Source organism: Stegodyphus dumicola, chromosome 4 (assembly GCF_044657685.1).
Source record: "Stegodyphus dumicola isolate Sdum_Otavi_A_Nest chromosome 4, ASM4465768v1".
NCBI classification, from domain to species: Eukaryota; Metazoa; Arthropoda; class Arachnida; order Araneae; family Eresidae; genus Stegodyphus; species Stegodyphus dumicola.
In genome coordinates, this window is record NC_140771.1 from 26,973,067 (window position 1) to 26,986,631 (window position 13,565).

At 30.0% G+C, this 13,565-nt stretch overlaps 1 protein-coding gene across 1 annotated transcript in view; it reads right to left on the reverse strand.

Annotated features, from left to right (window-relative positions):
* Window positions 1–1,052: 1,052 nt before the first annotated feature.
* mRpL38 (mitochondrial ribosomal protein L38) overlaps window positions 1,053–13,565 on the reverse strand; it is a 35,267-nt gene continuing 22,754 nt past the window's right edge. The window contains exons 6-8 of the mRNA XM_035356584.2: window positions 11,997–12,133; window positions 10,668–10,755; window positions 1,053–1,348 (exon numbers count right to left, since the gene is read on the reverse strand). Coding sequence (XP_035212475.1) covers window positions 1,093–1,348; window positions 10,668–10,755; window positions 11,997–12,133 — 481 coding nt within the window. The 3' untranslated portion in view covers window positions 1,053–1,092. The remainder of the gene's footprint in view (window positions 1,349–10,667; window positions 10,756–11,996; window positions 12,134–13,565) is intronic.

Below are 13,565 nucleotides of genomic sequence, written 5' to 3' on the forward strand. Positions count from 1 at the left end.
AATGCTAGTACTTCAGCTTGAATTTTTTCAGGTGGATCCTCTTCGATTTATTCATGGCCTTTCCAATGTTGGATTGCCTTCAGTTTATTCATAGGTACAAATGCACTTCCAACACCTATGTCAGTTTTAGAACCTTTGTATAAATAGCCGTGACTAGATCCATATTAGTTTTACATGCAAATTTATAGATTTCTGTGCTTTCTGGATCTTAAGTCTTCGGATTTTAAGATATATTTTTTTTTATTTAATGTCTTGACTCAAGTGCTGGACATTGGAGATGCATGATGTCAACAGTCGAGCTTTCTAGTGCTGCCACCGTATGCTTTCAGATGCATCAATTCAAACAATGATGCATCAGTGCCCATAACATGATTCACTTTTTCTTCAGTTCATCTTCTCCAGATGCTTTATACAGTGAAGGCATGTTGGTACATTTCAAACAAAGTACAACTAAAGATTAACTAACCTTCCTCAGTGGCATAACTAGAATTTTTGCCACCCCTCTTCATACACAAATAAATTACTACAAAGACGTGTAAGGAAATAAATTCAAACTATGTTTATTTCTGAAGAAAAACTTTAATTCTGGCAAATTAAAATTATATTATTATTTTGTTTATTTTCCTCTTTGCAAAGCCCTCAATGTCATTTTAGTGGTCTGCTACACTGCTATTATTATGTAGGCAATATAGAAAGATTTCTTAAATGCAAAATATACATTTGTAGTTTTTAAATATTTCTTAAATATTGACATATTCTTTAAGCATAAATATTTTATTAAATATTATTTATATCATTTACTTAAAAACTATTAAAATACTTAATTTATCTGGAATTGTTTTATGTTCCATTATGAGAACTTTTTAACTATTTATCATAATTAAAATATTTTGCCTTCTTAGTTTTTTAACAATCTAGTTAAAAGCCTAATAAATGGACAGTCATAAAAACGAGTAATTATATAAATCTAGCTGATAAATGCTCTGGAAATACAGTTTTTCGCGTTCCAAAAGTAGCTGTTTGGTTGAGTTTATAGGGAACACAACTGCAACTAAAATTACAATTAATTTATTACACTATAAATTTTAGAAATTAAGCTTTTGTCCAATAAGGAAATCGATTATCTTCTTGGGGATATACAGAATGTGGTCTGAGATCTCTGTATTTTCCTAGTCGAAGTCTTTCTTTTAATTTATCCTGTCTTTGCCATGAGAATTTATAATCATCAGGCTTGTGAAGACAGGGGTATTTCGGCACAGTCTCTTCTTTGAAAGGATGGATACTTTTCAGACGCTTTAGAAGCACCTCTTTTTTTATTTCTTTGGGGTCTCTGTAGCGGTCTAGATACCTACAAGAAAACAAAAGTTATCACTTTTATCATCAATTCAGATATTAAATCACTTGTTTAAATAGATTTAGATACACGATTTAAGCTCATGCAGATTATTTGTATAGAATAATTAGACCTATTAACTATTCCACTATTTCACAAATGATATGAAATATTTTTCTGTTGATTTTTTTTAACCTTCTACCACCGTTATGACAATAAAATAAATTTTACAAAATTACATAGCAAGCAATATGCAGAGAAAAGAAGGTTACTTCTCTTTTGCAATACTGTAATTATTAAAATACTGCAATATTTGCTGTTCTCACACATTTTGCAATACTGCAATATTTGCTGTTCTCACACATTTTCCCCCTTAATTTTCTCTATCATTACATGCATGATAATGAGATAATGATGAATCACTGACTCTCAAAACAGAATCCCATTTTAATATCAGTCCTACTTTTATTGTCTGATACTGAACCTTCTTTTCACTTCTTACATATGAAATCAACTGCCTTTTTAAATTTTACAGCACCAAATATATGTATACAATAAAGAGTCCAATGGTCAATCAATACATGGACCTTTGAACCACCAGTATTTTTTTTTTTTTTTTTTTTTTCAAAACATAACCTAGAAATGGAGACTAGAATACCAAAACGAAAAAGAAAAGAAGCAGATATGCCCTAATTTTTTCTATCAACTAACAGTGATTTCTATATGTCACTTTCAAACAGCTGCTGACTAAGGAATTGCACTGTGGCCAATGACAATACACTGATGTTAGCCACGACCATGTTCAGGGAGGTTAAATTTTTTTTTTATCTAACCTAAGCAATAAATGAAGCCCCAAGACACATTTGCTTGTAGCAGGGTGTTTGTTGTTCACACTGGTTTTCTTTTGCTGGCACAGCAACAAGGATGGAAGGAAAAATTAGATTCCAAGTAACTTAACTTTTGTTAATATAACAAACTGTGCTCTCCCTTAACTTTTTAATTTGATCTAGTTTATTACTTTCTGTAGCTTATTATTATTACAGCTATCATATTAAAATTAAACTTTGAATTTTCTATTAGGCCAAAAAGAATTAAAATGGAAGTGCAGGAGGATCTGCAATGAGGAAAAATATCTGCCTTTCATAGCAGTCTTGGCGAAAGAAAACAGTGTTGGTGCAATTTGAGCTTCAGGAAGTGGGATTTTTAAAATTAGGTAAAACAACATTATTTTAAACTCAGATTTTGAATGTGGTTTTAATGTGAAATTTAAGTTTTGTGGTTTTACAAATAATACCACATTTTCTTCTAATTATTTTGTTACTGCTGATAAGCAGTTATCTTGATTGAAGCAGTTATTTGAATATAGTCTTTTCAGCTCATGTTGCTTAATTTTTGCATGCAGTGTTGTGTATTCCCGCTCCCAATGCAGTGCTAAGAATTAAAAATCCAGAAATTAATTTTCATCATGTTACACTCTTTTATTTTAAAAAAGAAAAAATGCCAGCTGGACTACTTGTAAATTACGTGCAACATATAGGAAATGTGGTTTCTGTGACACATTTTGAAGGCAGTTTGAGAAGTTTTAAGTATAAAAATTTCAGCTTCGAAGAATTCCATTCTGGATGAACGTCCAGTGTAAAAAAGAAGCTTTTGCTGAAAATCCATGTTATACAGTTGAGAAACTATCAGACATTCTAATAAGTATTCTAAATATTTCAAAAAGTACACTACATGATCGTTTGAAGAACATGTGGTATGTAAGTTGCTATGATGCTTGGCTACCCTATTCACAGATGTTAAACATAAGTTAATAAATAATAGAAATTTTGTTTTGGTGTAGGTTTAATGAATACAAAATACAGATATTATTTATAATTTTTTGGACCACAGACAGACTCCAGGGGCAAAATGTCAGGCAAAAGTTTATTGTGTCACCTCTCATATTCACCAGACCTTGCTCTGTTGGAATTTCATCTCTTCAGGTCACTTTAAAATTCCCTGAACAGTCTGAAGTTCACTTTTCTAAACAGCATCAAACAGTCCCTCGATAACTTCTTTGCAAATAGAAGACTAACAACTTTTTTTATAAAAGAAATTTTCTATCTGCCAGAGAGATGACAAAAAGTGATGGAACAAAATAGTGCTTATATGTTTCAATGAAATTTACTTATATTTTTCGCATTACTTCATTCATATTTATCATAAATAAAACTGCAGATTTTTCCAGATGATACAATATTTCCTTCTGATTTTTTTTATCCCTTAATTATATAATAACTATTGTTGTGTGGTTTCAGTACATAAAAGTAAGCTGAAATCGGAAGCATATGCATTCGTCAACAATTACATGAAAAATTTTTATGCATGAATTATAAATAATTATTTTAAAACATATTAAATAAGCTTTTTTTTAATCCATAAGCAGTCTTTTTTGGAAATAATAAATTAAGCGATATGAGTCAATGCACATTGCAGAGGAACTATTGTTTGAAAGAGAAAAATTATTTTAAAAAAAGCTATTAACTTTTTAGGCTTTTGCATAAGAATTTGTTTTTTCACGCAATTAACCAACATACTGGGAACAACATACTCAGATCAAATCTAACTTTTAAGCAATTGAATTAATTCGATAGAGAAGAAATGGACTATACGTTACATTTTATTTTACCTGAGCTTCATACATTCCAATCCTCAGATCTATAGAATTTTCAGAAAGCTTTTGAATTCTAAACATCGAATCTTTGGGCGTTTTCAATTATTCAAACCTAATCTAAGAAATCATCAAATATTTTAACCCAAATCTTTGGTAGTAACTAGTTTTACTAATGCCCAATGTAGAATTATATCTGAATCATCAGTATCACTCATAAAAGCTCTGAGTGCTGCATTATTTCAGTATAGCATCCAGCAAAATCTGCCAGAAATTTTTAGTAATCAGTATACTGTGCATCGTTAAATTTTTCGATTCTATATCTTGAATCATTCTGATAATTCTGGATACAGCTAACCTATTGTTGATAAATCTAGCATTTTATGCTGGGTTATATACAAGCTTCATTAAGCACATATTCCAACTGCTACCAGTTGAACTCTTCAGCTATGCTGAATTTTCAGCTGTTTTTCAAATACAAGCTAAATCAAAACTAATGATACAGAAAGAAAACTAGCTATGACTACCATAATGAATTAACTTCACAAATGCAGATATAACATGAATGTATAACTCTCCAGATTTCTATGGACACACACAGATGTTCAATGTGGAGGCCTTTTGTGATGCAGTACACATCTAAACAATAGTTTAGCTCCTGATTTTTTTACCAAATAGGTGTAATGGATACACTTTATTTTAACTGTTAAATATTGGATCCATGATGGCTGTCACACAGCTTACCGTCTTAAATTTCTACAGAGTTCGTACACATTTCCTTACATGAAAATTAAGGACTTTTAAGGACCATCAAAGAAAAATTTAAGGACCTATCAGCAAACAAAAAAATGAATGGAATAAAGCAATTATCCATACAACCGACTTCATGCTTGTAATTTCACTTTAAGAAACTAACAGAAGTGTGTATTATGCACAATTATTAAATTCAATTTAATACTTACCATAAAACAATTTTGAAAAATTAAACTAACTCCCTACAAGTTATGAAGTAGATAACATTAAATTAGGAACATAATGTCTTGAAAAACATGTATAAGTGTATTTTACACTAATAACAGTCCCTATTTTAGAGATTTACATGATTATTATTTAACTTATTAGATATTTATTTAAACACATTCAACTACTATTATAATCACAATGTAAGAATATTTTGCAGATTAAAATAACTGATTTGTAAACATACAATTTATTTCCTTGGTTTTTTGAAAGATACTAGAATAATAAACTGTACAATAAAAGATACAAAACATTTGTGCTTTTTTTAAATCTGAAATCTCTTCAGCTATTTTAACATCTAATTTATTTATGTCTATTTCCTTTTCTTTAACTATTCTTCTAAGTTCATTTGCTTTGATAAACAAATCAATGTTCCTGCTGGTCTCAGCTTCATCTGCTAAAGCATCTACTTCTTCATTAATATCTTTAATGTCCCTTTGAAGAAATTTTTTCTTCTGCTTCATATAATCAATTTCTTCCTCAATAATATTTCTTTTCCTTTTTGAAGTTTCAGATTTAGTTAAAGATTTTTGTTCTTCTAAATACTGAACATTCTTCTAAATACTGAACTTCTAAATAACGAACTCCACTTCTTGCAGAAGCTGCTGCTGATCTCATTTCTTTATTAATTTCGATATTAAGAACACCTCCAGAAAATTTTATGCAATCAAATACTGTGCGTTGAAAAATGTATGATGAGTCACTTAAATTTTCAATTTCAATTGCTTTATTTACAGAGAAGCCCCTTTCCACAGAGGCCTGTTCATGTGACAAGATAAGAATACTTGTCACAGTGAATACTTGAATAGTGAAAATATACATTTTTTACTATATATATATATATATATATATATATATATATATATATATATAATTTATTTCCTAAACAATATTGATTAATTGATTATATTATCTCCTAAGTTTAATTAAAGTAGAATTATTTTAAAAGAGTGAATCCATACTGGTAAGTTATATTTTGAAAGATGTATCTGGAATGATCTAAAATCCGGACCTCAAAGCCACCACCAACCAATTTTTTAGGGCTTTTTTGAAGGGAAGGGATATGCTTTACACACGCGTATTAGATTTTTTCCTCATCATAAAAAAAACATGTCGGAAATCCCGATTCTTAATCTCAGTTTGGCGCTAAATAAAATATCTCATTATTGAAGAAATAATTATTTTACCATAAATTTGTGATTAGTAACTTGACTCCATAGCTGCGTATCTCTTTGGCATAATCTCAAACCGAAACATTTGTTTATTTTACACCAACTAATATTTTATATCCTTGATGCCGAAATCGCGAATCATTATTTATTGTATTTTGCTTTCATCAACGCATGTTTATCAACGGATGACAACTTGAGTGATGAATCATGCAGTGACGCCAAATAACAGAGTATTATCTGATTACAGATTTAAGTTTAATGCGCTAAAATTTGTACTGTGTAAATACCCAATAACTTTACTAATTCATGAAAGTTAATTTTGCGTCTAGTTAATTCAGGAAAATTAGTTTCAATTAGTTGTTTTCAGCTTTAAAAATATTTAAAAATTTTTAATTAGTTAGTTATTTTCAACTAATAATTGTATCGCCATTAGCAAAAATTATGCGTAACTATCAACAACATAGGTTTAAACCAAATACTTAATTGTCTACTGAAGCTTCAAAACGTATTTCCGAACCTCACTTTTTCTCGGCTAGCGTTACCGAATTTGCCCTTGGCGACCTAAAATCGAAATGGAGCCAACAGATTTCCCGCAAAATCGATAACAGACTCTCTGCAGAAATAAACTCATAATCCCGATATCCCATACATATTACTATATGTGCAAAAGAGAATAAACTCCATAGAAGGTGATAAAAAATTAATTTATGGCTTAATTGAAACAAACACAGAAATTAAGCTAAGCAAAACCATGTAAAAACAAATTGAAATGATAAAACGAAACTTAATTTTCATGGGAATTTTGAGCGCTGACTCTTCCATTCTAGAAATTTCAATTTGTTTCAGACAAAGACCACATTTAAGAATTGCCATCCATCAATATCCAGTCTTTGTAGTCAGCTTGATGAAGCCAAAGTTTATTGAAAATGCACTTTCCAGGCATCTCGTTCCTATTGGCGTCGGAAGGGTTGTGGGCTTCCAGGTTGGAATTGCTCTAATTTTGGCAAATATTTTCAGAATCCCCCCCCCTTTTTTTCTCGAGCACCTTCATCATCACTTTCGCCTCTTAAAGAACTTCTGGCTTCACGCTTTCGTCACAATCTGCCTAAATTTATGGATAACACCTGTTTCGAAAGATTGGGTGAATAGCCAATCAGACACCGATACTTTCGTTTGGGTAGCTAATTGTTTTTTTTAATCATTTGCAACGCAAATCCGCCAACAGATTGGTTAAGAGCCGTGTAATTTTAATTCCATATTAAATGAGAAATCGTAATTCGCACTTAGAATGGCAATCATTAGAAATGATAAGAGATGTCAAATGAGCAAAATTAAGGACTTTTAAGGACCAAAAATCATTTTTGAAAAAATTAAGGACTTTTAAGGACCGTACGAACCCTGTTTCTAAGTAAACTCAAAAGAAAGTTTAAAATCAATACTTTTCTATTTTATTGTCAACCTAACAGTTAAACAACCTATGTACAGAAAATAAATCTGAAATGGAGTCTGTAGGAATATGAGAATACTGTGACTTTAGAAATCGAAACATCAGACTTAAAAATTAAACCTTTATGGGCTGGACTCCAACAAAATTTCACATTATTGCATGAAATTTGTGGATCAAAATACTTTTCATTGGGCTACTTAAGCTTCCGTGAAAGATGTGTCAGAGATACTTGATGATTGAAAATAAAGAAGGGGAGAAAAAGTTTAGCAAGTGCAAAACGCCTAACGCCAGCTCTAAACTAGTGCGATATTTGTATCGAGCTAGAAAGAAAGAAGTTCATCAAATAATATGTAAGAAAATATCACAAGCTAAAGTGATTTCACCAGAATAAGTATGCTGTATTTTGACTGAAACTTTGTAAAGTTAAGATGTTTGTGTTTACTTAATACCCCATTGCTTGAGGTAACATAACTCATATGAAGATTTGACGATGAAGTGAAGATTTCTACCTCGAATTACAGCAACTGATAAAATCGCAATTGAAAATCTTGACCATAATCGAAATTGCTGTCAATCCACTGATTCTCTTAACAGAGATCCCAAATATAAATTATGATCTCTGCTTAAGATTACCATGGAATTATTATGAAAGATAAGATTTTCATGTAGGAAAAGTATTCATTGCAGGATATTACTCTGAATAATTGTGAGAATTGTGAAGGAATTTTATAAAATATGCCTGACTTGCTTAGGGGTGGGGAATAAGGACACCCTGAGAAAATTCAGACAAGTCTCCTACTAAAGTACAATCAGGAAGATTCACCTCACCAACCATAAAGTCCTTGGATTTAAAATTCTTCCTTAAACTGAAAGAGTTCTGTGTAGACTGTAGGGTAAAAGAGGTTTCTTCAGCAGTTACTCAAGCCATTCAAGGGTTAAAAAGTGTTACTCTACAATTAAGTAAAAAAAAAAAAAAAAAAGTATTACTCTACAATGAACAGCAAATTTTCCATGGAAATTCCAAAGGATTGCAACTTCTGTGAAGAAAACGATCACAGAGAAGGAATGAAGATCACACAGAAACAACCTGAAATTGAATTAGCCCGAGAGAAAAAACATTAGAGAGCATTACTTTTTAGATTAACTTCATATTTGTACATTATGTACTACTCTGATAGCCATTATCTGGTCAAAAAGAAACATGGCTGGAACAATGATTGCCAGAAATGGAATTATTTGTTATTTTATTTGTTACTTTGAAGACACGTTTATGGTGTAGAGTTTGAAATGAATTAAATTATTACATTCTTAATACAATTTAAGAAACTAAATTATTACTTTCTTAATACTATTTAAGAAATTAAATTATTACTTTCTTAATAAAATTTAAGAAATTAAATTAGCAGTTAATAAAAAAAACATGTTTTTGCACAACTTCTATTTCACATTTCACTCATATTTCGAAAATTAAACTACCATTTATTGCAAACAAGTCATGTTTCAAAGGGCAAAGGGCTGCAAGTAGCTCATGAGCAGCAGTTAAAGTATAATTTGGTCATGCCTACTACAGAAGGTGAAATTGTTCAAGTAATTGAAACTGTGAAGAAATATGAAGTGATAGTAAATGAAGATAGAAAAGATGTTTTTCATTCTGATGATTATGCCCAAATCAGCAATAATTAAACAGATCATGAAATTTGGCATATGGTTTTAAAACCATGAAATATTGCTACCAACTGTGAAGAAACTGATAAAAAGGTTAATGAGAATGAAAAGAGTTTAACTGACAATTCAGCGTAAATTATAATTACCATTTATTTCCAAATATAAGCTGAAAGATCAGATTTTGCGCCAAAAATTCTATTAAAATTGAAAGTACCAAATTTAAAATCACTCTATAATTTCATAATCATTGATCCACTTTTAGGAATTCCTCTTCCTATTTTTGAATTTTTCTACTGTTTTCAGAAAATTGCTGGTTTGAAAACAATTAGTTGATGTTTTCTATTGGGAAAATTTGGGATTTTACTGGTTTTAATTTTATTTTTTCATGTATTTGTGCTTTAGGTTCTAAATTTCTTACTTTTTTCCTCTCTCTCCATATATATATATATATATATATATGTAAGAAAAATATAGAGTATATAAAAGATTTAATTAGCAGCGTAAATTAATTTCCCTTATCTATTCTAAAAATAGCATCTTCTATTTGCACTGTGTCATTTCGAGAAAAATATGTCATATGATTCTTACGTAATTCTAGTGATGTAAATTGAACTAAAACTCAAACAGCCAATAATAATTTTACAGCAATATTAATTATCCAATCAAAATGCTTTGAGAACCAAAACTAACTCAGTCTGACTTGAAATTTCATCCTGAAAATAACATACTTGCTTTCTACTCTTTGGCCTAGCTATACTGTAGTCTGTCTGCTGCGCCTCAAATTTTTTAGTCATCATGGTTCAACATCTCTACGAAATCAAAATTTCTGCTCCTCAATATATTACATATATATATATACAAACACACACTACACATATTGCCAAAAGTGTAAATAAATGGCTATCTAAACTTAACTCATTAGATGAACTGAAAGTGAATGCCAAATTTACTATCAACTCCCACTTGAAAAACAGGAAAATAGGAGTACTTAAAAGTGGGCACAGCCCTGTCCACCTTATCATCTGAAGAATGGTCTTTGTACTAAACATGGTGTGAGAATTGTTAAAAAAAAAAAATGTGAAAGCCTTCAGATTTTATATTACGTCCAAGTGGTTAAGCTACTATAGTTTTGTGACTAAACTATTTGTAAATAATGTTGAACTAATATATAAGCTAACCTCTAAATTTCAGGGGAAAAAAAAAAAATTACTGAAAAGTATTGGCTTATATACAGAATAAAATTTTATATGTAAACTATTATTTACATACAATACTATGTGCAATAATTATATATAAATGATAATTTACGTATAACTGTCTCACTCATAATTAGATGTTCCCGCAAATAAACATATGCCAAAAACAAAACTGTATACTTACAAATTAAATGGCTGTAAGTGCGGATAATGCTCTTGAGGTTTTATATAAAGAGGTGGCTCCATATACTCAAATACAGGCTCTCTCATATCTGCAAATATAAAACATATAAACATCACTCTTATTTAAAGAAGTCGCATATATTAAAAAAATATATCACGTAACCTTTGCAACATAATAATTCCACATGCTTCTTACTGATAACTCAATACAGTAATCAAACACTAAATCTCTATCTTTAAAAAATTCCCATCACATAATAGTCATCAAGGGAAAGGAAAAGTTTGTTTCTTTGTACCTGTTAAAGTGTGTACTGATGGTTCATCAACTAAGTTATGAAAAACATTCATATGCTGAAATATAAAAAGAGGAGATAATTCAGTTATTTTCACCACAACTATACTAAACTACAACCATGAATTATGTTGATAACCTTGAAGAATAATAGCTGTCACTAAAGATTTACGGTTTTCCTTTTTTATTCCAATGAAGGATAACAGATAATACATTTTATTACGTCTAGGAAATATTTCATAGAAGAACAATGAATACAGGAAAAAACTGAAGGGCGTTGGAAAAATTCCTCATTTAAAAACTGCTATGTCTATTCTTAAAGTCATTCAAAATACAAAGAAACTATCTGTAAAAGAAAGTAACATCTCATTATATATTAATAATCAATCACAATTTTTATTAGGTAAGATTCGATACATTGCATTTATGCTGTATAATCTGTATTAATAGGCTTGACATGTATAGGTTAAAAAATTTTAGATAGCTAATGAGCTGTCATTTGTGTGACATACTAAGTTCTTACATTATTTGGCAGACATCCTTTTAAAAACATGAACTCTAAATGAACCATAATAAGGTCACAAAGGTTAAGTTAGTATTCTCAAACCAATTAATTCAAAAATTGGATTTCTGCTCGCGGGTCCTTATACTGCATCATCACACTTTTTTGGCAAATTTTTACTTTAAGAAAGATACCTAAATCTAAAAAAGCAATACAATTTCTGCTTTCATTTACAGTAAATTCTTTAAATTATACTTACTTCTGTTCATCAATATTAAATACTTGCAAAACTGATCAGCTAAATAAGCATACATAAAGTAATAGAAAAAGGTAAGAAACAGAAGTAAATGCAAATGGTGATATGGATGTCTCTTTATCAAAAGAAGTCACTATGAAAATGTGACCAGAGAATTTTTGCACTATGCCGCATATAAATTTTTACTTATTGAAATGTGTCAGACATCTACCATTACATTCAAAATTATAGGCATAAATACACTTCAGAGGAAAATTTCATATCACGTAAGATTACTTACTTAAAACATTATGGAAAAAATCAGTAAGTGTTTCATCCCAAGTACACTGAAAAAAAGCTAATCCTGCAGGTGTTAAAACATCTTGATAGTCCTTGTAAAAATTGAATGTCTTAAACGTTCGTTCTTTGAGACTTAAACTAAAGGAAGACAAAGTTTCAGAAAACTTAAAAGCGAAACAATAAATTGATCTTTTATAAGTTTTATATGTACAGATCAATAAGATTTTTAAATAGGAGATAAGAAAGCAAAATGAAGATAAATATTACATATTTAGGATATATTATAATGTTTAAAAATTATGCAATGACTTGGCTAGAAACAAACAAAAATGCAAAATCTTAAAACATTACCTGGTACTTATGTATTAATGATAACACTGTGCTGCAGTCTGGCAGCTTTTTACATATGAAAATGTACGCATTATTTATCAGATGTAAGTTGGGGATTTTTGATAGTTTTTTTTAATACCCAAACAATCTATATTTATTGTAAACAGACAAACACTGTCAAGATATCAAAAGAATAAACATTTAAAAAAAAAATTTTTAATTATTGAATAAAGATTATATGATATATTAAAAAATAAAGTACTTAAATTTTTAGCAAAGTACTTCTCTATGATTTTAGTATTGTTCTTCTCATATACACAGTGATCTGTTTTTGCTAAAAAAAAAATCTGACAATTGCACAAACTGTGCACTGGGTACCTAACCAAACTCATTATCATTGTTGACTTTAGAAATTTTGCCACAAAATGTATTCCAGCTGAACTTTTACTGCAATGTTTTTCATTGCTGGCAAATTTCACAGGCGATATTTTGTACGGTTATTTTTTTATTTTAACCAGTTATTTATAATTTCAGCCTTTAATATCACTTCTTTTTTCCATTTCTCTACCAAAATGCAAATTAGTTTGAGAGTATTTAAGCTGAGATTTTTTGATTTTAAGACAGAGCATGTTTTAGTCTCTTGAGCCCAAGTTAACTAGGTTTTGGGTAGCTCTGATAAGACTGCAATTCTTTGCCGTCGCATTATAGCTGCCAATATTTAAATTTACCCTGGTCAAAAGTTTTGAGTCAACTTCACGTCAAATCAGTTGTGTAGTCATTGACTACTAGGCTTAGTTTAAACTTTAATTTGACTTTTACTTTAAGTTATGTTGCTACAAGTGATGGTTAATTTGTAAGCATGAAATGCAAAGTTAATGTTCACATCCTGATTTCCTATAAAGGTGTGGCCAAAAACTTCCTAAGACTTTGCAGTTCTTTTCGGACATAACAATAATTCACTCTAAGTGTGTTAGGAGAGAACACCAAGTGGAATGCAAACAAACGATTTGTCTATAAAAACCATTGGAACTTTGGAATCCAGCAAAAAAGAATGTATACGAAAATGCGACGTTATTTGACTGAAGGACTGTTATGATCATGGTTTTCTAAAGAATGTTTATGTACATGGTTGTCAGAGTTTGGCTCATTCTAAAAATTTGGTGAATCCTACTAACATGGTTGCAATAATACTTAAGTACCCAATACCTATTTTATATTTTTTAATCAAAAAATCACATAC